This window comes from Lonchura striata, chromosome 4, assembly GCF_050655825.1.
Source record: "Lonchura striata isolate lonStrDom1 chromosome 4, ASM5065582v1, whole genome shotgun sequence".
Lineage (NCBI taxonomy): Eukaryota > Metazoa > Chordata > Aves > Passeriformes > Estrildidae > Lonchura > Lonchura striata.
In genome coordinates, this window is record NC_140706.1 from 43,773,838 (window position 1) to 43,796,249 (window position 22,412).

At 39.8% G+C, this 22,412-nt stretch overlaps 1 protein-coding gene across 5 annotated transcripts in view; it reads left to right on the forward strand.

The window, feature by feature from the left end:
- SH3D19 (SH3 domain containing 19) overlaps window positions 1-22,412 on the forward strand; it is an 80,374-nt gene that overhangs the window by 19,945 nt on the left and 38,017 nt on the right. For 3 of the 5 annotated variants that reach the window (XM_021530209.4, XM_021530206.4, XM_021530207.4), the window contains exon 3: window positions 19,450-19,490. The exons of 1 other annotated variant lie outside the window; for it this stretch is intronic. Coding sequence is in view for 3 of the 4 variants with exons in the window: in XM_021530206.4 (XP_021385881.2) it covers window positions 19,450-19,490 (41 nt within the window). In the remaining variant the exon portion in view is untranslated. Of the gene's footprint in view, window positions 1-16,461; window positions 19,013-19,449; window positions 19,491-22,412 lie in introns of those variants that run through there. One more of the 5 variants, XM_085578078.1, reaches the window with a different exon arrangement.

Consider the following 22,412-nt stretch of genomic DNA (forward strand, 5'->3'; position numbering starts at 1 on the left):
ATATCATGCCCTGGAAAAGAGCTGCAGTTGCATCAAGGCCAGAGCCCCTTGATAGAAGACGTGAGGGAAAACTAAATTGTGAAGCATGCACGGCTAAAACTGAAGTGCAAAGCACACTTCTCTTGTAACATAGGCAGCATTTCTGAGCTGTTTGAATTATACTGGAGACAGTTTTATTCCATTTTATGATGAGCTACTGCACATTGGACACTATCCTCTCTGGGAGCAGTTCATGACAAGGGAAGAAGAAAATAAAATGGTTCAGAGGCATCATTTATTCCTTAAATTGCATGTTGAGGGATGCATAGCTTAAAAACACAAGATACTGTCTCAGTCATGGTCTCAAGTGGAACAAAAATGACGCTGCAGGTCTTGAACTCAAGGTCTGGAAACAAGAGCTTCTGCACTAGAATTACTATGAAATACTGGATGTAGACATGGGTAGACCAGCTGACAAGATGAAGGAATAAGCAGTGAACTTTAAGAGAGGTAGATAACCTAAGATGAAATAGCAGATGTAGATGTTTCTAAGAGAGATCCAGAGAAGTGGTTTATTGTTTCATACAAAACTATGATGAGATTTTGCCTAGAAGTCTGTCAAGTCTAAGTATAAATGTGGAACAGTGGGATAAGAAGAGACCAAAAAAAGGCCCAGATACTGATCACCACCTCTTCCACATGCATTTTAAGGTTAGGTTGTGGTCTGGAACATGATCATCGTAACAAAAAGGTCACATAACAGTGCTTCTTGTGATTTCAAAATTCTAAAGCTTGCTCTTTCCAATCTCCTATTCTTATATGTGTCTCTGCCTATGCATTTCTAGATGTATTTCAAGCTTGTGCTTGAGTCTTTGCAGTATTAGAGATGAAGAGTTTATATACAGTGAGACAGGACCAGTTATAAACATACCTTTGGACATAATTCATTTGCAGCGAAAGACGTTAAAAAACCTGTTCTAGATAGAACAGTATATAAATGGTCATTAATACTATACTTTAGGGTGATGCCATTTAGAAGAATTTTTACAGCAGTATCAGGAACTCTGACAAATATTCTGGTCTGGTTATTAGCCTGTCAAATGTTTAGCATGGGAGAAATGCTAAAGAAAGAGGAAGCATTCTGAGGGTGATACAGGGATCTAGCATGGCATGGGAAAGAAATCTGGAGAGTAGATGAACCAAAGACCACAGATAATGATTTAAAGGGAGGGAAACAGGCTACCTTTACAAAATGTGCATTATTACATTATCTTCTGCCTCTTTTGGTGATTAGTTTGACACTCAGGAGAGTTTAGATAAAGCAAGGAGTAGCAGAACAGAGCCTGTGTACCTATTTAGTGTACTTCTCTGTGCTGTTTTATTTGTTAAATATAGCACATTAGTAAGATCAAGACAAATATTCACTGAATCCAAATGATACCTATTTCTATGTTAAATTTTTATCAAGAGATATTTTGTTTCATGACCTAATAGCCACCCTTCAATTGTTATATTTCAGACAGTATGAAAATATATCTCTACTGGTAACAGTGGTCTGTAATTATAATTCTTGATTTTACTGTCAGGTCATGCTTGTACTATGTCTCTGATAGCTTCAGGTCATGCACTGCTGTAACAGGGGTCAATTAGGTCAAAAGAAGTAGGTTTTTATTCCTCTAAATGTTTTCAAACTGAAAATTATATGATAGTAATAGAATAGAAGATTTCAAGCATCTACATATTTGCAGTTAATCCCTGAACATGAGTAAAGCTTGTAGAAGGAACTGGATTTTTTTTTCTTCTTTTGGTTAAGGATTATGGATCAAAAAATCCTGAAACACAGTGCTATAATTTGGAATAATTCATTGTAGTTGCCTTGACCTTGAAGATGAGTGGATGAAGGTAGCTAAAAACTGCGGCAACGTATTGAGAGATTTAGTAGGGTATCAGTCACTTGAAGTCAAGTCAGAAATATCAGTGTCTATTGTGAAAAATGGGGAGGGGGATGAAAATAATTAGTTCATTTCTAGAAACAGATCCTAGGTTTTACTGCATATAGTCTGCCTGGTGACTGTAATGTGTTTAAGTTCTTTTACAGCTGGTTGCCTTCATTTGATTGCAGTAAATTGAGCTTTTTTATTTAAAATGCATTAAGTCAACAATACAAATAGACAAAAGTCATCTTTTGTTCCTTTATAAACATGTACTTGTAGTGGCTGATCAAAGGGGCTACTGATCCCTTTAGTGAAGCTCTGGTAAATCAAGTGATCATTTTTATGAATGGTTTTTTGTATCTGACTTTGGTTTTAGTTGTTTGTTTTGTTGTTTTTTTTTTTAATGTAGCAGAATTCCATTAGTGAAAGCTTTTCTTCTTTCTATGTCTTCTTCTATATAATGTTGATTTTGTGAAACTGTGTTTAAGAAATACTACAGTAACAGTCCGACTATATCTTAAGAATGTGTTTTCCCAGATCATCTCTGAAACCTGAAAAGACACCCTTTAATTAAGATCTTAAGCGTTTAACAGAGCATGAAGGGAATCCTAAGGCACTGGCTTGAGAAGGTGGTGGAACTGCCCCCTCTTTAAAATTAGGTGGTTTTGCAAATCAGTATGCTTTTGAGGTCTTGAGAAAACACACAGTAACAGGTTTTTCTATGTTGTAAACATTACAGTCAGTCATTTAATAGTTTCACTAGATCATAGAATATCCTGAGTTGGAAAATACCCACAAGGATCATTGAAATCCAACTCTTGGCCCTGCACAGAACCATCCCCAAGAGTCATACTATGAGCCTGAGAACATTGTCCAAATGGTTCTTGAGCTCTGTCAGGCTTGGTCCTGTGACCACTTCCCTGGGCGCTGTTCCAGTGCCCAGCCACCCTCTGGGTGAAGAACATTTTCCTGATATCCAACCTAAACCTCCCCTGACACAACTTCAGGCCATTCCCTCAGGTGCTGTCACTGGCCCCCACAGAGAAGAGATTGGTGCCTGCCCCTGTTACTCCCCTCACCAGGAATTGTGACTGCAGTGAGGTCTCAGTCTCCTCTCCTCCAGGCTGAGCACACCAAGTGACCTCAGCCACTCACACAGCTTCCCCTCAAGGTCTTTCACCATCTCTGTTGCCCTCCTTGGGTCAGTGTTCAGTAGTTTCAGTGTCTTATATTGTGTCACCCAGAGCTGCCCCCAGCACTGGAGGTGAGGCCGCCCCAGTGCAGAGCAGAGCAGGACAATCCCTCCCTTGCCCAGCTGTGCCTGATGTCCCCAGGGCAGGGTTGGCTCTCCTGGCTGCCAGGGCACAATGACTCACATTCAGTGCCATGGCCCAGGACCCCCAGCTCCCTTTCTGCAGTGCTGCTCCCCAGCCTCTTGTTCCCCAGACTGTATGTACATTCAAGGTTGCCCTATCTGAGGTATAGGATCTGGCATTTGTCTTTTTTAAACTTTATATTGTTGATGAATGCTTTGTCTTAGTCAGAGGGGCAGTGTGGAGAGACTTCTGCTGCATCTGTACTGAGAAATCACAGAATGGTGGGAAGGTCATGCAGGTCATGTAATCAAGCGTGGTGCTCATAGTGGGAAGATGCTGATGCTAGATCAGGTTTTTTATAGCCAAGATGTAAAAATCTCCCAGGAACGAGAGATTGAGCCTACTTACTTTCAGCCCACACTGAGGCTGCTTGTCTGTCATTTACTAACTTTATTTCCAAATGATAGTGCTGTGGGAAATACTACCAAAATAAGCAGTCAAAACACTGGACTACTTAATATCCAGGAGGACTGAATTCATTCACCCAAATATCCTGAAGTACAGTTTTTCATCACTGTTGTTTAAAACCCTTGTGTTGTCTACTAGCACAGTCTGGACAGCCTTGTCAGTGCTTCTGCTTTACACAAGAAAATTTCAGGCTTTTGCCCATCCAGCCAGTGTAACAGACTGTAATACACATCTGAAGTTTGAGACTTTGAACCTTGCTGACACTCCGTCTGAATGGGAAGGGTTGTGTGTAGAAGAAAGAATGAATGTTGGGGGATGTTTTACTGTGATACTCTTATTAATTACATTTAACTTGTGCAACTTTTAAGGCTAGGGAATACCAGGTTACTCTTGCTCTAAGCATGCTTTTAGGCTGTGAAAATAGAAATGTCCTGCTTTTGTACCCTCCCAGTAGGTCAGAAGTTGGGCTAGTTCTAAAAAGTATCTAATCTCCTTTCCAGATCCTTGGGTTGCAGTTTCACAATTGCCCTGAGCTGAGCTAAGCCTGTGTTGCTCCAAGAAGGAAAGGTCTCATTCTCTCCTTTGGGCTGCTGTCAGTGCTCATGTGGTTAGTTGGATCAGAAGGCTGATCTCCAGAGAAAAACAAAAAAAAAATAGCTGTGTTTCCACTTCACGGATGAAGCAGGTTCAGCACAGGGGAGCAGAGTGATTTTTTGCAAGTTCCACAATCACTCAGTGGCAGAACTGGAAGCAAGGGCTCTCAGTTGTGATTTTTCTTGTTCTCTTAAAAGTAGGATCATGTGACTCCTTTATTTTCAGTCTTAGAGATACATTTTGGACTCACTCAGTGCAATCCCACAGGTTAAATATAGATTTAAACTGACAATTTGAGATTGGAATCTACTTATGTGTCTTTTGTTTATCACATGTTTCTCATCAGCATGTGTTTTTGCATCAGAGCTGTTGTTTCTGAGAGTAGAATAAGCTGGAGCAATTTTGTGCAGCTTGTTTCTTTGGTAGCTTCTTTGCCACAATAAATTACTATGCTTAATTTTTATTTGCAATGTTAGTTTTACTCTGTTCAGTTTATACTTATCTGTAAATGAGGAAAAAAGAATCACAGGTAGAGCAGAGGAATAAATGGCAGATGGGTTCAGCATAGTTTTTGGCAGTTAGGGATCACAAGAGTATCTAGAGCCTGTTCCTGGGGGTATTTGTTTTAATGTTGGCAATTTGTCACTGTTATTTTGGGGATTTTTGGCTATTCATCTCACAGATAACAGTAAAGAGTTACTGTGAAGGGTGTATCCTAGCCAGCCTCCTAGATCCCTTATTCCTAAACATAGAAGAGGGATTTGTTTTAATAAAAAGAATGCTCTGTTCCTGGTTTCTGCAAAGGGAATTCTGAAGGACTGTTTGCTCTGGTGCCCTGAACAACTCTTTCCGTTGTCTGGGCTGCTCTCCAGTGCTTATTCTAATTCATAATGGAAAATAACACTGCAAATGAGATGGTTGTTGAAAGAATAAAGAGAAAAAGGCTCACCCTCTGTCTTCACTGAGAAAATTTCACTGCTTCTTTGGGCATCTTGTGTACATGAGCAAGTTTCACCATCCCATCATCTTTCAAAGTAGACTTCTATAGAAAGTACTGAGGACCATCCAGACATGGCAACACTCCTTGTGCATTAGGAGAATTATCTGGAGCATGACCAACCATGATAGACATTAGTTCTAAAAAGATGGTTTCAGAAAGGACACAATTGCACATTTTAAAGCCAAATTAATCAGTCATGGTTATAATTTTGTTATATTTTTTTTTCTCCCCAAGACATTTCAATGGTGAACAGCAGATGAAGCTGATGTGGTAGCTGGGAAGGAGGGCTGGGAGAGAATTCTTTCCAAAGGTATTTATAATGTTCTCAAAGAAAACAGAAAAGAAGGAGGAGCTGCTAAGAGAAGCCTATAGGACATGTGTCAGGGCTGAGGAGGCAGACTCAGCAGGTTTTAACCTTACAATGCAGAAGCAGTAGTCATGAAGTTGTCTCTGAAAGAATTTCATGTTGATATTTTAAGTGTCGGAGCTTTTATTTATTTCCCTAAGGATTTATGTAGGTTTCTGTCTAGGCTCAGTATCTACATTTTCCTTTGCCTCTGGAATTTGAGTGGGAGAGCTCAGATTGCAGTTACATTGTATTCATTTCTATGGCCTCTTACTCTGATGCACACAAAAGAGAAGAGATTGTTATTTCGTTCTTTTTTTTTTTTTCTGTTCTCTCTTAATGTACTGCTCACCTACTTTGTAATTTCATTGTAAGTTATTTCTTTGGTGTCTTTGTTCTTTATTCTAGTATAGGGAATCAGTTACCTTAAGTACCAGCATTTGATTTGGCAGGTTGAACATTGAAATGATTGATCAAGTACTCTTAAAGCATGTTACAGTTGCATTCTTACTATATCATGGGGGTAAAGTATTCCAAGGGAGGCCTGTCACATTGATAATTTCTTCCTCCTAAATGTATTTTAGTTTAATGTACAGTATAATGTGCAGTTTGCACAGCTGTACATTTGACTCTGATCCTGTCAGTCATTGCATTTCTGATTTTGCTACAAAATTTCTCTGTTCAAAAGTAGTATTTTGCTCAGTGCAGACATCACCATTTGAATTTAAGCCATGTTTCCATGCTGTGTTTGCCCTAGTTTTGGCCATCTGTGACAAATCACAGGCTGAACTGAGTTAGTATTAGCCCCTAGTATAGACAAGGATGAGCTGCTTTTTCATCTGTTCCAGCTGCTTCAGCTTCAAGAAGAGAGCCAAGATCCAGTGGTACAAAGCGTCATGTTGCCTGTTCCCTTGGAGGCTTACAACCAAGGCAGGTCGCTAGCAGGGTCGTGCCCCAGGAAGGTCCCCTGCTACAGAGGACTGAAGTTAGACCATTCAACCCTAAATATGGGAAGTATTCATAGAAGTATGGCCTTTATAAGGATGCATAGCTGCATCTTAATCTTGGCAGCATTGTTACAAGAGGCTTGTCATCTGACTGTGGTGGACATTGCCATCTCCTGAGGCTTGAGGCAAAGGTTGACTTCTAATTAAAGAGAAGGTCCAAATCTAACCAGGGTGTTTCAACCACAGGCAGTAATTACTTTGGTAAATCTCTCTTTTGATCTATTGCATAATAATTTGGTTGAAGCAAAAGAGGTACCTCAGTGATGTCACGTTTTTATTGGGCAATACTTTTGCTTGGAATAAATGTGTAGTAAAAAAAACAGCTTTGGTTTTACTATTGTAATTCTTCTATTTCATGTTATTGGACTTCTGCTTCCCCATCCCCTCACACACCAGTACCTGGTATCTAGTATTAGAACCTAAAAGGAGGTTGTAGAAGTGAGAGGACTAGAGGAAATGGCCTTAAGCTGAGACAGGGAAGATTGAGATTAGATATTACAAAAAAAATTCACTGTTACAGTAGTCAGGCATTGGAATAGGTTGCTCAGGGAGGTAGTGGAATCACCATCCCTGGAGGTGGTCAGGAGACATCTGGATCTGGTGCTGGATGATACAGTTTAATTATTTAGTGTTTCAGGGGTTATAGTGGTAGTGCTGGGTTGACAGTTGAACTTGATCTTAAAGGTCTCTTCCCACCCTAATGATTTTGTGTTAGTTCAAGCAGTCCTGATTCTGTTCTGTGATTGGACCAGGTGAGGAAGTTTCACAGTTTCTTTGGACAACTGTTTTTAAAACCATTGTGTTGTTTTATTGCCTTTTTTCCATGGCCCCTTCTAAAATAATAGGTTCATGAATAGCTAAAAGCATGTAGTGCTCCTGACAGTTTGGACAACTAGGAAGAAAGAGAACAATATGATGGGACAAATACATTAATGACAGCTGCAGGAGAGGCTTTCTCACCACACCTTACTAGTGTATAGGACAAAAGATTATTTGCTTTACTAGTCAATCTGTCTTCTTCCTTCTAAGGTTGTTGACAAGGAAATGAGTTCTGTTAAGTGAACTTTTTGCAGTGTGAACTGACTAGAAATCCTTTCTGTTAATAACAGCATTCATTTTTTTCACCAAAGACAGATCTGACTATACAGTTCTCTGGTGCAACTTGAAGCCATTTCCTCTTGTTCTTTTCCTTGTTATGTGGCAAAAGAGACAGACCCTCGCCGTGATCCAACCTATTTTCATGTGGTTGTAGAGAGTAATAAGGTCTCGCATGAGCCTCTTTTCTCCAGGATAAACACCTCCAACTCCCTCAGCTGCTTGTCACAAGATTTGTGCTCCTGACCCTTCACCAGTTTTATTGCCCTTCTATGGACACTCCCAGCACCTCAGTGTCTATCTTGTAGCAAGGGGCCCAAAACTAAATACAGAATTCATGGTACAGCCTCCCTAGTGCAGAGTACATAGTAACAGTGGCCACAGTGGCCATTGTCCTGCTGGTCCTGCTGGCCACACTGTTTCTGAGACAGGCCTGGAAGGCCACCCGGACGTATGCTGGCTCATGAACAAACACGATCAACCAGCATCTCCAGGCCCTTTTCCACCAGGCAGTTTTCCAGCCGATTTTCCCTCAGCCTGTTGAAATGCCTGGGGTTGTTGTGAGCCAGGTGAAGGATCCTGCTCAAGCAGGGTAATGCTAGAGCACACTGCAGGGATTGTGTCCAGACGGTTCTTGAGTATCTCCAGTGAGAGAGACTCCAGAACCTGTCTGGATAATTTGGCACAGTCACCTGTGCAGTAAAAAAGTTCTTTCCTATGTTCAGTGGAACTTCCTGTGCATCAGTTTCTGTCCCTTCCCTCTTGTCCTTTTCTTGGCACCACTGAGCAGAGCCTGACTTCATCCTTTCATCACCCGCTCTGCAGATACTGAGACATTGATGAAGTCCCCTCTCAGTTTTCTCAAGGCTGAACAGGCCCAGCTCTCTCAGCTTGGTATTTTAAGGGAGATGCTCTAGTCTTATCATCATCTTTGTTGCTCTCCTCTGGACCTGCTCCAGGAGTTTCATGTCTCTCCTGTGGTGAGGAGCCCAGAACTGGACATGGTGCCCCACGTGTGTCTCACCAGAGCTGAGCAGAGGGGCAGGATCACCTCCCTTGCCCTGCTGGCATTGCTCTCTAAGAGAAGTGATACTTTGTATTTATTAGTCAACAGTAGGCTTTCATTAGGATTTTCTTGAATTCATCCACACTTCTAGCACCTACAGTGTGTTGTGGGAAGCAGTGCCAAAGCTTAACCTTGCACTGCATGTTGAAAAGTCTCTTTGGCTTTTGAGCCTGATGGCTGCTAGTTTTGTATAATTCTTTCTGTGTTCTGTAGTGTAAGAGACTGAGCTATCATTTCCTATAGCTTTGCTGCTTCTTGAGACAATTAATATGGTGTTGTTCTTTTTTTAAATAGATTATGTCAATCAGTTAGGTAGACTTAAGGAAAAGGTCACTATTACTTTTGGAGGCCTAGAGGCATTTTAGCAATAGGCAAGAAGATTGACTGATACAAGAAAAAGGATGGGAATTATTTACTGCCTTTGGAATTAAAGGCATTGCTGAGAGTGGAGATTACAGAAACTACCTGCTTATGTTATCTGAATTCAGGGCCTTTAAGTTGAAATAGAGATTGAAAAAAAGTAATATTTATTTTCTACACCTGTCCCTGTAAAAATCAAGGGTTAAAGGTCAGAGATGAAGAGGTCATTATAAGAGAAGGGTAACCCCACTGGTCGTTTGTTTTTCTGGGGGTTTTTTAGTTGCTGGGATAAGCTGATACTTTGTGGCTCTTTTTCATTTCCTCTGCCTAATTTACCTGATGACATGTGGCACATTGATTGAAGTGCATAGAGGAGCATGTGATAGAGCTATGTATTTAGGGGATACTTAGAGGTGAGGGAAGGGCATTGATATCTGTGGCTGTGAAATGTTTTGAAGAGGTATTTCTTATGGCTCTTGCTCTGACAAGGTCTGGTTCAATCTGTTCTACAAGGTGTTTGTTTCTGAAGCTAAATTTAGTTGAGTGGCAAAAAATGATAGTAATTATTTCTTCCAAGTTGTAATCATCCATTAGAGACTGCAGTATTTACTGTCTTGCCATATAATTTGAGGTCCATGATGTTGTAAGACAGCCAGGATATATGATTGAGGCTGGAGGAAGTTCCTTTTGTCTTGTAGTATGTTTGCATGGTGACTTGCTCAAAGATGAGATCTTTGGAGAAATGTCCCCGGAGGTTAAAAGCCTTCTCTCGGTTGTTGAGGTAGGTATTTTGTTCTTAAAGCAAATTCAGTGCTGTTCCCACCTATCAGGATTTTGCAGTAGGCATCGGAATGATTTTAAAAATTTCTTTGACTCTGTGGGTCAATGCTTCTATTTCACTCTTGGAAAATAATTTGAGTATGTGTAAACTTGAATACTTTTCCCCAGCCTGGACTAGCAAAGGTGTTAACTTTACCTATACACTACACCTTAGCAACCTTCCTGTGGAATCAGAATTAAAAGACTTGAAAAATAATCTTTGATGCATATGTTTTTGGAGTGGTTGACCTTAATCTCAGAGTTGCTGGATCACTGTGAATGTGTAAAGAGGATTGAAGTTGAAGGTCATGTTTAAATTCAGAGGTAAACATTGAATACCTACAGATATGTGAATGTATGGTTTGTTGTTGTGTAGTGCAAATCTCTGGTGAATCATTTTCTGTATTTTGTAACCAAAAGCTTTATGAATATCTGTGGCATAGAAGAAAAGGAAACATTTCAAGAAGGGCAAGGGTTTGTTCCAGAAAACATGCCATTTCTCTGACTGAGCTGCATGCATGCAGAGTTCCTTCTGGAAAGACAGGTCCAATGAAGGGTGTGGTTATAAGACTTTATTTGACAATTTCTGTGCACTGTGCATTCTGTAAGGGCCACTGTTACAAGTTCATGGATCTCACATACTGTAGGGTGTAGCTGGGTGAGTCAGCAGTACATTGCAACAAGATGTGATCATGCGTGAAGATAGCTTTACTTTTGTGAGATTTTAATGTTAGAGGATTGAAAATTAGTGTTTCTGCTGCTTGTTAAATTATTTGTTTATAAGTACAAATGGCCTATTTGAAACCAGTATGGTTCCTTATATGGATAACCTTGTGGTATTCTTAAACACATCTTTTGGCTGTTGGTTTGCATTTTTGTTGTACAAGGGGTTTTGATTTTTTTGTTTAACATTTTTAAGCACTCAGTTAAAGCATTACTATGTTTTGGTGCATATGTATTAATATTTCTGTTATGTAGGCTGTCCCTACACAACAAACACCTTTACTCCCAACATACATCTATAATTAAAACAATGAGGAAATCCCCTTTGTTTCCTCACTCAGCTAAAGGTTAAACTCCAGCACATTTCATGCTACTTGTTTGACTCGGCTGGCCTATAAAGAAGTTGAATTAGGCTGAAGGAGCACAGAAATCCTATGGCATGGGACTTGTCAAAGAACTTGGCATTGGCAGTTGTTGTACTTTGAGATTCTCAAAGGCATGCAGCTGATTTTTTGGCACTGAGGTCACACCAGTACTGAATGCTTCTTGTAATCCCAGTTCTGTGGGTTAGGCTGAACTTTACATTTTAGATCCCAAACATCTGTCTTTTGTATTACAGTGCTGGAATTGTGCTGCTAATCTTTGACTAGGCAAGATCCAGATACTATTTCAACTGCTAAGTGTAGAACCTATTTAGTAGTATTCCTGGGAAGTGAGACTCAATGATTCACCTGTTGGAGGCCTCAATGCCTCAGGATTCCCCAGGAACTCCTTCCTTATTATTCTAGTTACCTCTCAAAGGATGTACAGTAATTGAAGCAAATGGGCGTATATTTTACGGATTTTTACGCAGGAAATAAACATACTTAGGCAGAATAAGAAACACCTGTTCCTTGTTGCCTTGGTCTGATTACTGCTGTGATGTCTTTGAAGTCTGTATACTTGCAAGCACCTGAGCTTTCTCCACTGGATTCCTCACCTCCAGCATGTGCATTATCTGGGTCTTGCTGAGTTCTTGCCCTTGCAGTCAACACACTTTTGTTCTTTCTTGTTCTTCTCTGGAGCAGTGTTCTTTTGTGTTTCTATTCTGAAGCTTCTCTGTTTTCAAAAGAGCAGCTGAAACATACCCATAATTTAATTTCTTTGGGTGATTTCCCCACTATTCCCTATTGTTTTCTCTTTGCTGACCTGCAGATAAGTGACTTCGTAGGGATTTAAGATAGCCGCTGCTATAAAAGTAAAGTTACTTATTTTGTTACAGCTATTATTAATGTTTCTAGTCAGATGAGAACATTGACATACCACTTTTTCCCTTTACAATACTTTAAAAATAATCTTACCACTATACTCATATGTTCTATGAAATATAGAAACTATTTGAAGAAAATCTAATATTCATACTTTATAACAGTTAAAGCCTGTAAAGACATCTTGAATCCTGTGGATCCAGATTTACTCGTTTTCTTTATGCCTTTGTCCTGCTCATCCTTCATGATTAAACCAGGTTTTATTCATCTGTGATGTCAATTACAAAGGTTCTGGGGCTCATTTCACCACCAGGTTATATTTGATGTGCAGAGATGTATGAAGCAAGCAGAATGTCCCGTCAGTGGCTAGAGAAGGCTTTGATTTACTGACTGAAATGCAACTGCAAATAGTTGAATCAAAAAACCATTCTTCAGAAATAGGCTTTGTTTTGTACTCTTGAACTGTAAAAGTAGGGCACTGTCATCTTTCCCCATGTGCAAATGCAGAAGCTCTGTAGACTTTAATGGTAAAGTATTTCCATTAGCAGAAGCTGCACTTTACATCTAAATTGTTCTATTTGAAAGCACTGTTCTTCCCTTCTGTTTTTTTAACTGTTACTTTCATGTCTGAATGTAATCGTGGCTGGGCCCAAATATCTTGTCCCTATCACTGTAACAATTCAGTGATACTTTAATTTACATTTACAGTGCTACATTGCTATTATGCTCTTATTAAAATTATAGGTGCTTTCTACTCCTAGAATTATTTACTACCAAGATTAAATTGCCGTTAATCATAAATACTATTTACAGATTTTAATCAAAACATACTAGCTGGCTTATCATAACAGTGAGTGTGACATATTGATAGATGGCATAGTGGGGAGCCTTTTTACCTGTTAGAGGAGGGCCAAAGTTGTCTTGTAGAATACATTTGATTGAGAGCTGAAAGCAGTCAATATGCAATGCAGACTGAGAATTACTTGAATCATGTTCTAGGCATTTGCCTTTCTGGAATGACTGTGTTTATACAATTATCTTGGGGTTAGGGGCAGTTTAGCTCGGGTTGTTGACTGAAAGAAAATGCTATAGGAAAGCCATTTAGAATGTCTGTAGCTCAGGATCAGGAAAGAGTTCAGGGTGCACACAAACCAAGTGACTCAGATTCACAAAAAATTTGAGAGGCGTTTCAGCTTCAGGGTCTAAGCTGGACATTAAATATGGAAGCCATTGTAACCTCATGACTTGTAGGCTGCTGTGAGAATTGAAGTGTGAAATGTTATCATCTGCTGCCATGATTTGCTTTGACTTCCTGCCTGTGTTCTGCCTTAAAATTGAAGGTTTGGTTGGTAAAATGGGATCCCAAAGTATGACAGTGACAAGCACATGAATATGTAATAAGTAGCTGAAGAAACAGCTAGAGAGCAATTCCTGGAAGGATTTCCCTATGCTGATCAATGTGAGCTGTTTTAATTAGCAGAGCAGCTGGATTTTAGCTGCTGCTTAACTACATCCTCACTTGTCCAGACAGTGGGAAGTCACGGTTGTAGCATTCATCAAGTGATGCAGAAGCAGACATCCTCAGCATACTGATGAGAATTGAGTTGTTGCTGGACTTAATTACTGGTTCAGGATTTCTTGCTTTTAGGGCTGAACCCAAGAGAGAAGTAAAGTTGTGTGGGGATAAGTCTTAATTTCTATATTACCTATCTGTACTATTGAGCATGTGATTTCTTAGGTGACTAGATCTTTTCTAGCCTCCTGTACCTGCAGGGCCAGAACAATACTCCATGATTTGGCAGAGAACATGCAAGTGCTCATTTACAGAAAGACTGTGGGGACAGGCTGCTGCCAACCATGTTCTTTCTGGTGCTTGTCTGATCCCCTAGTGAGCCAATATGGATGATCAGCACTAACAGGAAAAAAAATATAAAGAGTGGATCAGCTAATACTGAAGGATGAGAAGAGCGGCTGACATGAGGTATAGCCAACATTTGGTGATTTACTGTTGGATTAGTGGCAGAATCATGGACTTAAAGCTTGTTTTGTCAGTGGAGGTTGAGCTGCTTACCCCAAGGACTGCTGCTGGCCTCCCCATTTACTCCCATCGCTTCTCCAGTGCCACCCTGATGCTCATGTGGCTCTGCAGCCAGCTGGAGCAGTTGACCTGTCTGGATGAAAATAGATCAGGATATTTGGGATGGGATTCTTTGTTGTTAACAAAGCCATGTGGCTGATCCAGCAGACTTGTGACCATGCCAGCACCAACACAGAGATCTGGTGGAAGTGATGAGTGTGGGGAAGATAGGAGTGCTGGCTGTGCACTGGCTGCTTCTCTGACACTGATGGGTAAAGTGCACCTGGACTTTATGTGCCATGTCATCTAATTTACACTATCAGCTAGAGGACTGGGGCTCCTCAGCAGTGGAGGCATTGAAGCAGCTGACTACTGTGGGTGCATGTTCAATCTAAATTTACTTCCACAGAATTAATACAATTCTGTCTATTGTACCCATATCATGAATTTGGGATAGCTGTGAGTCTTCTGGTTTAGCTTTAGGAGCTTTATGGTGGAACTAGCAAGTGTGACTTTGGCCTGCAGGTGGTGGTAAAACTGATCTCTTGCACTGCCCCTAATTTAGCTATTAAGTTACTACCATCTTTTTATAATTCAGTGAAATAATTTAGGTGACATTTAAAACATTCTGTGCTTGGAGTAATGTCTTTTAATAGGTTTTTAGGATGTTGTACTCTACTACACTGGCTGTTATAAAGATGGCATGATTTCTAAAGTAACTAACTAAAGTAACTAATATGATGTTTTTTATTAAACTCGTGTTTTACTTTACAGTAATTTCAGCATGAGCTATTTTAAAATTCTTGGCTCATATTCCAAGAAGTCACAAGACATTAAAAATAGCGACATTTTAATTATTTTTACTCTATATGTGAGTGTAAAGCAGGGTCAAAAACCATCACAATTAGACAAATGTTTAACATTTACACAGGTATGTGGACCTAAGGACTGATATTTTATTAAAAGCTTCATATAAATTGACATAAAGGATAAATTTTGAGATGTTGGAATAGATGCTTGAGAATGTTAATTTTTTAGAACAAGTGGTCATTCTTTTTCATTATTTTTGTTGGCTTTTTTTCCCCTTTAGACTTTTATGTATGTCTAGAGTGATGTATGGAAAAAATGCAATCAACTTTCCTGTAGAATATTCATTGTTATGTCAGTTTAGATAAATAAACTAAAGGTCCTGGTTTTGACAAAAGGAACAGGCAATGTGAAGGGCTGCTCAATTCCTGCTGAGAATCCCATGCAAGACAATAGGAGGGAATGGAAGTAGATAACAAAGAAATGCTGAGACAAGCTAGTAGCTTGGGATGTCTTTTGTATCCCAAGCAGTATCACAACCTGTAGAGCAGAAGACTGTAGATAGCCAGGGGAAACCCTCCCTAGGTGGCTATGGGTAGGCTCAGAGGCAGGAAGGGGACAGTCACAAACCAGTCCTGCCCGTGATCTCCAGAAGCAAGCAAAATCTATCAATCCTCTGTTTGCACTCAATAGCCAAGCTGCCTCACTGTTGGCCAGCTTGTGGGTATGTGCCCATGAGGTGCCCTCCTCTGAGCTGGAGACTCTGCTGCCCCTGAACCAGCTAAAGAACTAGGTGGGAGAAAGATAGCCCAGAACCTCCAGGCCTCTTGGCTTTGGTAGCTCTCCTGCTCTGGGCAGACACAACTCCCTCCTCCCTTGGAGATGGCTGTGTGATTTGTGCTTTATTCCACTTAAACAGCACCTCCCCTTCTCTGTGCTGTGGGGACTGCTGAGGTCAGTGATGCTCACACAGTTGCTGTGTTGGGTCAGGAGTCACCCTGCAGGAGCAGCCTTCTGAGAAATCTGGTAGCTACATTGAAATTGTGTTTGAAGAGAGACAGTGCTCAGTCAAGGAAGTGTCAAAGCAGAGCCCCAGTTAAGGGAGAAACCATGGTTTATGCACAGAAAGTGCACTTACTCCACTGAACAATTTTCAGCTTTTTGCTCAATCTACCTTGCAGCAATTTTATTTTCCTAATGCACAGATCTGAAATATGTTTTTGAAGCATTTTCCTCAAGTATTTATATTTAGAAAACCTGTCCTTGAAACCCAGAGTAGAGCCTGCCAGAAAGAGTGAGTAGGTGTTCAACAACTTGAAACACACCACTCCAAGTTCTTTATCTTTCAGAAATGGTGACCCATAGGACCTTTTCATATTGCTGCCGACTGAAGTACCCAACTTCAGCATAGCAGGCACAGCAACTTACAGATCCCCTCTGAACTTACTGAGTGGGTTTTTCTGGTTGCAATATGAATTTTGAGGAGCCAGCAGGGGAAGTTAATCAAAGCTATAGCCTTAGCTGGAAATGAAACCAAGTCTGTGATGTAAATTAACAGTTAGCAAGGTCTGGGATAAATGTGCAGCTGTCAGAGAAGCTGCTCTGGTTATTCAGTCCTGCCTGCTAAAAGATTTGGGGGGGGGAGGGGGGGGTGATGGATGACTAGTTTGCATCTTTACTTATTCTGTATTAGATATGAATCTGGTGTTGTTGCTAATGTTTATAAGGGTCTTTAATACTCTGGAGCTTCCTGCTGTCTGCATGGTTTTCTCCCAGCAATATGAGTTTGAACTTTGCTTGTGCATATTGCAGGGTGGCACAGGAGCTGCTGTCTCCCATCCCCACAGTTAGTTATTGTCACACTGTCCCCTCGGGTGTTCTCATGTAGTTGTGGGGAGGGTCACATTTTGGATAGATTAATATTTCCTTGGCAGGTGCATTTGTGAGGATTTCTTTTTTCTGCCTTCTGGTTCATTGCTGTGCCTTATGAACAGGAGGAGGAGGTGGGAAAGAGGCAAGAGCCATGCAGTACAGTAATTGCCGCAGTTCCTACCTCATCAAATAGGAGAATTAAATTTGATTTGGTTATGTTAATTATTTGGATGGCTTGAGAGAAAACATGTCATTAACTGTGGAGCAGAGGAGATTATTAGTAACCTTATCACTTCTCTCTTTGCAACACAGAATAAGAGACTAGGAATTGCTTCCTATGGTGCAGGGATGGGTAGGCTCAGCATAAGGTATGGGTAAAATCACCAGCATCTTATTTAAATTACTGGGGTTTAGTATATAATGAAGTTATGAAGTTTGTAGCTCCTTTACATGGCTTCATGGGGAAAAAAAATAATGTGTCTACTGTCATTTCCATGTTTTTAAAGGGCTTAAATAATTGTAAGCTAGATGTGAATCAAACTCTCCTGGGAATAGGAAATGTAGTGTTTTGCCAAAAGGTTGTTGATGAGTGATCTGTTAATGGAAAGTGGAAAAGAAAAACTGTCTTCTAACAGCTTGTTTTGCCTGTGAGCTCATAAATTTTCTAACAGAACCATGTTGTCCTGGGTTCTAAATTACAGATAGTTGTCTATTTGGGCTGCCTTGCTGCCCTTGTTATATCCATTCTTCAGCATAACTAGGTTGGTTTCTTGAGAGATTTTTCTTCTTTGTTCTTTGCATTTTGATTATAAGAATTTTTTCTATGTATCCTTTTGGTCCTCATGTTGTATGGAAAGCTTGAACTTTCGTCTACGTGACAACTCCTATGATTTCCAGTCAAAAGTACTTGCTTTTATATGAAAGTGCTTATCAGATTCTGAGGCAAATTGTAATGGGTCAAAGGGTTTTTGCCAGTGGAAGAAAGAACGTGTTTCTTTTATTCTTACTGATACTTGAATGTGAATACTTCATAGATTTCCTAATATCTGCCTATAAAATTTAAGTAAATCCTGAATTCTCAGTATAGAAAGTTATAATCCGGGAGATTTCAGATTTATGTTACCAGACTTCAGTCTCCTTCCTGTCTGATAATAAATATGATTAAAGCCCTAAAGATTGTAGTTATTCAGAGAAATGAAAGCAGAAGAATAAAGCTTCAAAAATGAACATCCAAAAGAAAAAGACTTGAGACACAAGGAACTAAGAAAAGAGTCTGAGGTAAATCTGTGACACAACACAACTAAAAGTGTTTCTTAAAGATAAGATGTGACACTTTGAAGGAAAGTTAGAACCCTTTCCTGCTAAAAATGCACAATGAAATATGACTGATAGAAATGTTTTCTAAAGCAGCTTTGCAAGCAGTGTGGATTGGGGCCAAGCCACATTTGAACTGTTTCTGAAACCAGACAAATAGGCATTGTTTATCCTAGACTAGCCAGACTGTTTCAGAAAACAGTTCAGTCAGAGCAACATTCATTTCTAGTCTTAATTAGTTTCCAGAATGACTGTAGAGGGAGGACATTTTTCATCCACATCCTTTTTGACCGTCTCTTTCTTCTCTCCTCTGAATCCCCCCACTCTTCATCACATTGGAGTAATTGCAACCATCATGTGCATGTGGGGCTAAACTGAGCCCTGACAGGGTTGGTGTGCTGCACGGGAGCAGACTTTAAATGCTAATGCACTCCCTGTGCTAACATTCTTGCTGATGGAATCTGGTGCTGGAAGGTTTCTGGAAAAGGCTTGATTAGTATACTTTTGATTTGTTGTTAAGATACTGTATTCATTTGAACCAGATACAGTCTATTTATTTTCAGCCTTTAAAAAGTCCATTCAGCACTTCCAGAGGCTTCTCACCAATAAATATTCTTTATTTCTTGCACTTAAAAGAGAAAAAATCTTCTGAACTGGTCGGTTGGTTTGTTTGTGTTGTTTTAATTCCTCTGTAGCTTAGCACAAAGTGGAAGACTATTAATACCATGTTCTTCAAATTACAACATTTCTGAAAGTGATAATTCCAAATTAGATTTGCTTTTTACCTGCAGAAATAGTAGGGACTGCTCTATCTCTTAAATAGGACATTTCTTCAGAAGAGAGGAATCAAAAACTTTAGTCTTACTAAGAAAACAGATGAGTTGGCAAAAGGAAACATTTTTCTGTCCCTGCGTATCAACAAATATTTGGTCATGTTGTCTTCCTAACCCCACCCACCAAGTTATTACTGAAAAATGTTATCTCAACTGTAAGGGAAGACAAGTTGTTAAGTAATTGTTAAAAATATTTAGCAAAAGGGTTGTAGGTTTTTACTTTACTGTGTAAATTTTATTTATTTATGAGAATATAAGTCATTAAATACTTACAAGCTGTGAATATGTACGCCCACATGAGACAGAATGTGAACTTCAAGACAGAATCAAGAGACATAATGGATTTAATAATTTGCTTTCTATCTTTGCAGTTTTGCAGCCAAGCTGTAACCTGGTTTTCATTAAAAAGGGGTTGGGTATGGGTGTATAGTCCAGGGGTTTTGGACAAATTTCTGTAAGATAACAATGCAGGGGGAAAAAACAGCCTTGGCAAATCCTTTAAAATATATGGGGAATTTTTGCATGGTGTTACTTAATTGTTTTCTCTTTGAGACATTAACCATGTTTTAATAATCCTTTTTTCTTCAATAAGCCAAGGACCCTTGTCATCCATAAGAGCGGCAATCAAGAGATGTAAGTTTACTCTTCCTTTTTGAGAACTGTAATGTTGTAAGATTGCTACATCTTTATTTTTAGTAACTGTTTACTTTGGTATGTGAAAACAAAGTAGCTGTAATAAGTAAGCAGTAAGATGTGGGGCTGTAATTTCTTTCTCTCTTTAGACCATCTTTTTGTTCCTTCTTTCCAGTTGCTAACATTTTCTTACTTATGCACTAATGCATCTGTGCACAGATGTGATCCTTCTCTGAAGAGCTTGGGTTAGATGTTCCCAATTTTTAGTTCATTTGACAAAACAGAAGATTGTTTAATTTTAGTAGAAAGCTGCAGCAGCTGCTTATTCACTGTACTGGGGACAGAATTAGACTCCTGTACTGGGCTTGTTTTGGAAAATAAAAGATTGTTTGTAAATCTTGAATGAAGGTCCAAACTCTTCTTCCCTGATTTCAGCATTTAAGTCCTTTTCCCCTTTCCCTGATCATGATGTTTCCAGGCAGAGAGTTTCTGTAGATGCATCTTTCAAAGTATTCTATGCTGTTACTTTCTTCCCCTTTTCAGTTTTATTTCTTTTCTGTCCATGACTTTAAGTTCATATTAATGAAACAACCCTCAGGATTCTGCTATGGGAAAAATAAATTAGTGCATGTAGTACTGATTTGTTTCTCCTGGACCTATTAGTCAGGGATTCATTAGTGCGGATGAGATTGGAGGTAGTGAAAGGGCATCATGAAAGCTTTACTCAGAGCTAGTCTGCATGATACTGTCTTAAATGCAGCACTTTATTTGTGCTGTTGCTGCCACAGATGGAAACTGGAAAACAGCACCAGATCACAGAGGAGCTTTTGTGGTGGAGTCAGAAATTGATTCAGACTGCCTAAGCCCCAGTACCTTGCGAAACTGAGAAATCATCTACAAGATCATTAAGCATTTGCTATCTCTGTTTCTGAAAATGCAGTAGCAAGTGATTCTTTGTTTTGAGGCATAATCATATAAAAATCCAGTCAACAAGCTGTGGCTCATGTTATTTACTTACTAACATGTGAATAACTATGATGAAATATAAGTACCATATGAATTATTAAGATAATAAGTTAGCAAAATAACATCCATGTACATAGCAAGCCATTGTATATGAAACTATAGGTTTTTTGTACACTATTACCCAGTGCTGTTAGGATAGACCTATATTACAATGGACACTGATTAATTCCTAACTTCCCTTGCAATTAATCTGGAAAAAGTACGGTATTCTCTGGACAAGTGTATTTCCCTAACAGACTTAGAAATCTGTCTTTCCTAATCCCTGATTCTTTGGGCTCTTACTCTCAAATTTGGAAGAAACATATTAAGTATGTACAGGGTTTCAACTCACGACAATGCTGTATATCATTTCGTTTTGATAAGTCTCTTCATTTCTTGTGGCCAGAGAGAAAGAGAGTTTCTGTTCCTTTGGCACCCTGACCACAACTCCAGATAGAAACATGGTGTCATTTTCAGTTCTTGACTGCTCCATAGGATTCAGAAAAGTAACCTGAAAGAAGCAAGCATGTAAACATGAGATTTGCTCAGGAGTAATCTTTTGATCTCAACTCTTAAAAAGTTACCCCAAGATCTTTAATGATGGTCTCAGGCCTTGACACACCACTCTTATCCAACTCCCACTGAAATCAGTGGAACTGTTTACATTGATGCCAGCACAGCAACTGCTTTGCCAACAAGAATGGCAAAGAAAGTGGAAAGAGGCAAGCCAAATGCTGCAGCAGTGAGACAAAAGGGAACAGCGTTTTCACTCACTTCTCCACTCTTCCAGACCAGGCTGTTGTTAGGAAGCAGGGCTACAGAAGCAAGTCTCTTATCCTAAAATGTTGGAAGAACCTGCAGGCTTGTTCTATTTTCATTCTGTCCAAGTAAATACATGGCTGAATGAAGGATGTGTAACAACTTGTATGCACTCTGAGGCTGTGGCTTTCCATTTGGCAGTTTTGCAGCCATTTTTGGCTGTGGGTTTTGTTTGTTTTTCATTTTGTTTGTTTTGCTTGGGGGCTTCCTAGATTCTTTTGGCTTCCACTGTTTCCCAGCCAGATCAATTCTGTGACCTCATTTTCTTCCCCATCTGCACAAACATTTGGGCTGGCATAATGCAGGGAATGGTGCAGAGGCAGGAACATACAGCCCAAGGAAAGGTGTAGGAAGGAGTAAAGTGCCTTCATAAATCATGATTGTCAAATTTTAGTAAAACTACAGACAAAGAATTTATTCAGCAGCAGTGCCAGTCTCTACAATGCCTAATAGTCAGATCAGCTGTGAAAAAGGTATAGAGGACTACCCTGGGGGTGGGAAGGGGATTCCCTGTAACCTCCCCTAGGTTGTTATTTTATCAGTTCTTTCCCTGAAGTTGCACAGAGCAGCACTGGAGCCTGGAACCAGGCAGGAAAGAGACTGATGTTGGGGGTGGCATGTTCCTTGGCATGTTCCCCTGTGCTGCTGGTGGTCTGAGCCCAAGGTAAGCAGGCTCAGGGAGGTAAAGTGAGACAAAAACTGTACAGACAGTGGTTACTTTTTTATCACTGTGGAGTCACTTGAGTGGTAACGTTCACTCAAGGAGAATCAAAAATCCATGTTTGGAAGGGGAATTGGGCATCACCATCTCTTTAGCTACATTCAGGCATTCAATCAGCCCAGCTGTAATGTCAGACAATCTAATATTTCCTTGAGGTGCCTGGAAACAGAAATAGAAAAGGAGCAAGACCTCCCCCTTGTGCCAAGAAACAGTCTGGGAAAAAACTCTATTATTGCAGAGAGGCACAAAAAATTCCAATTAATTTGAACCTTCGTATCTTTTCTTCACAACCTTTCCATACAGAAATAGTCTAATCAGATGTTGGGTGAAATCAAGGCTTCTTTTTCTGGTGTTGGCTTGAGGATTATCTGATTGTT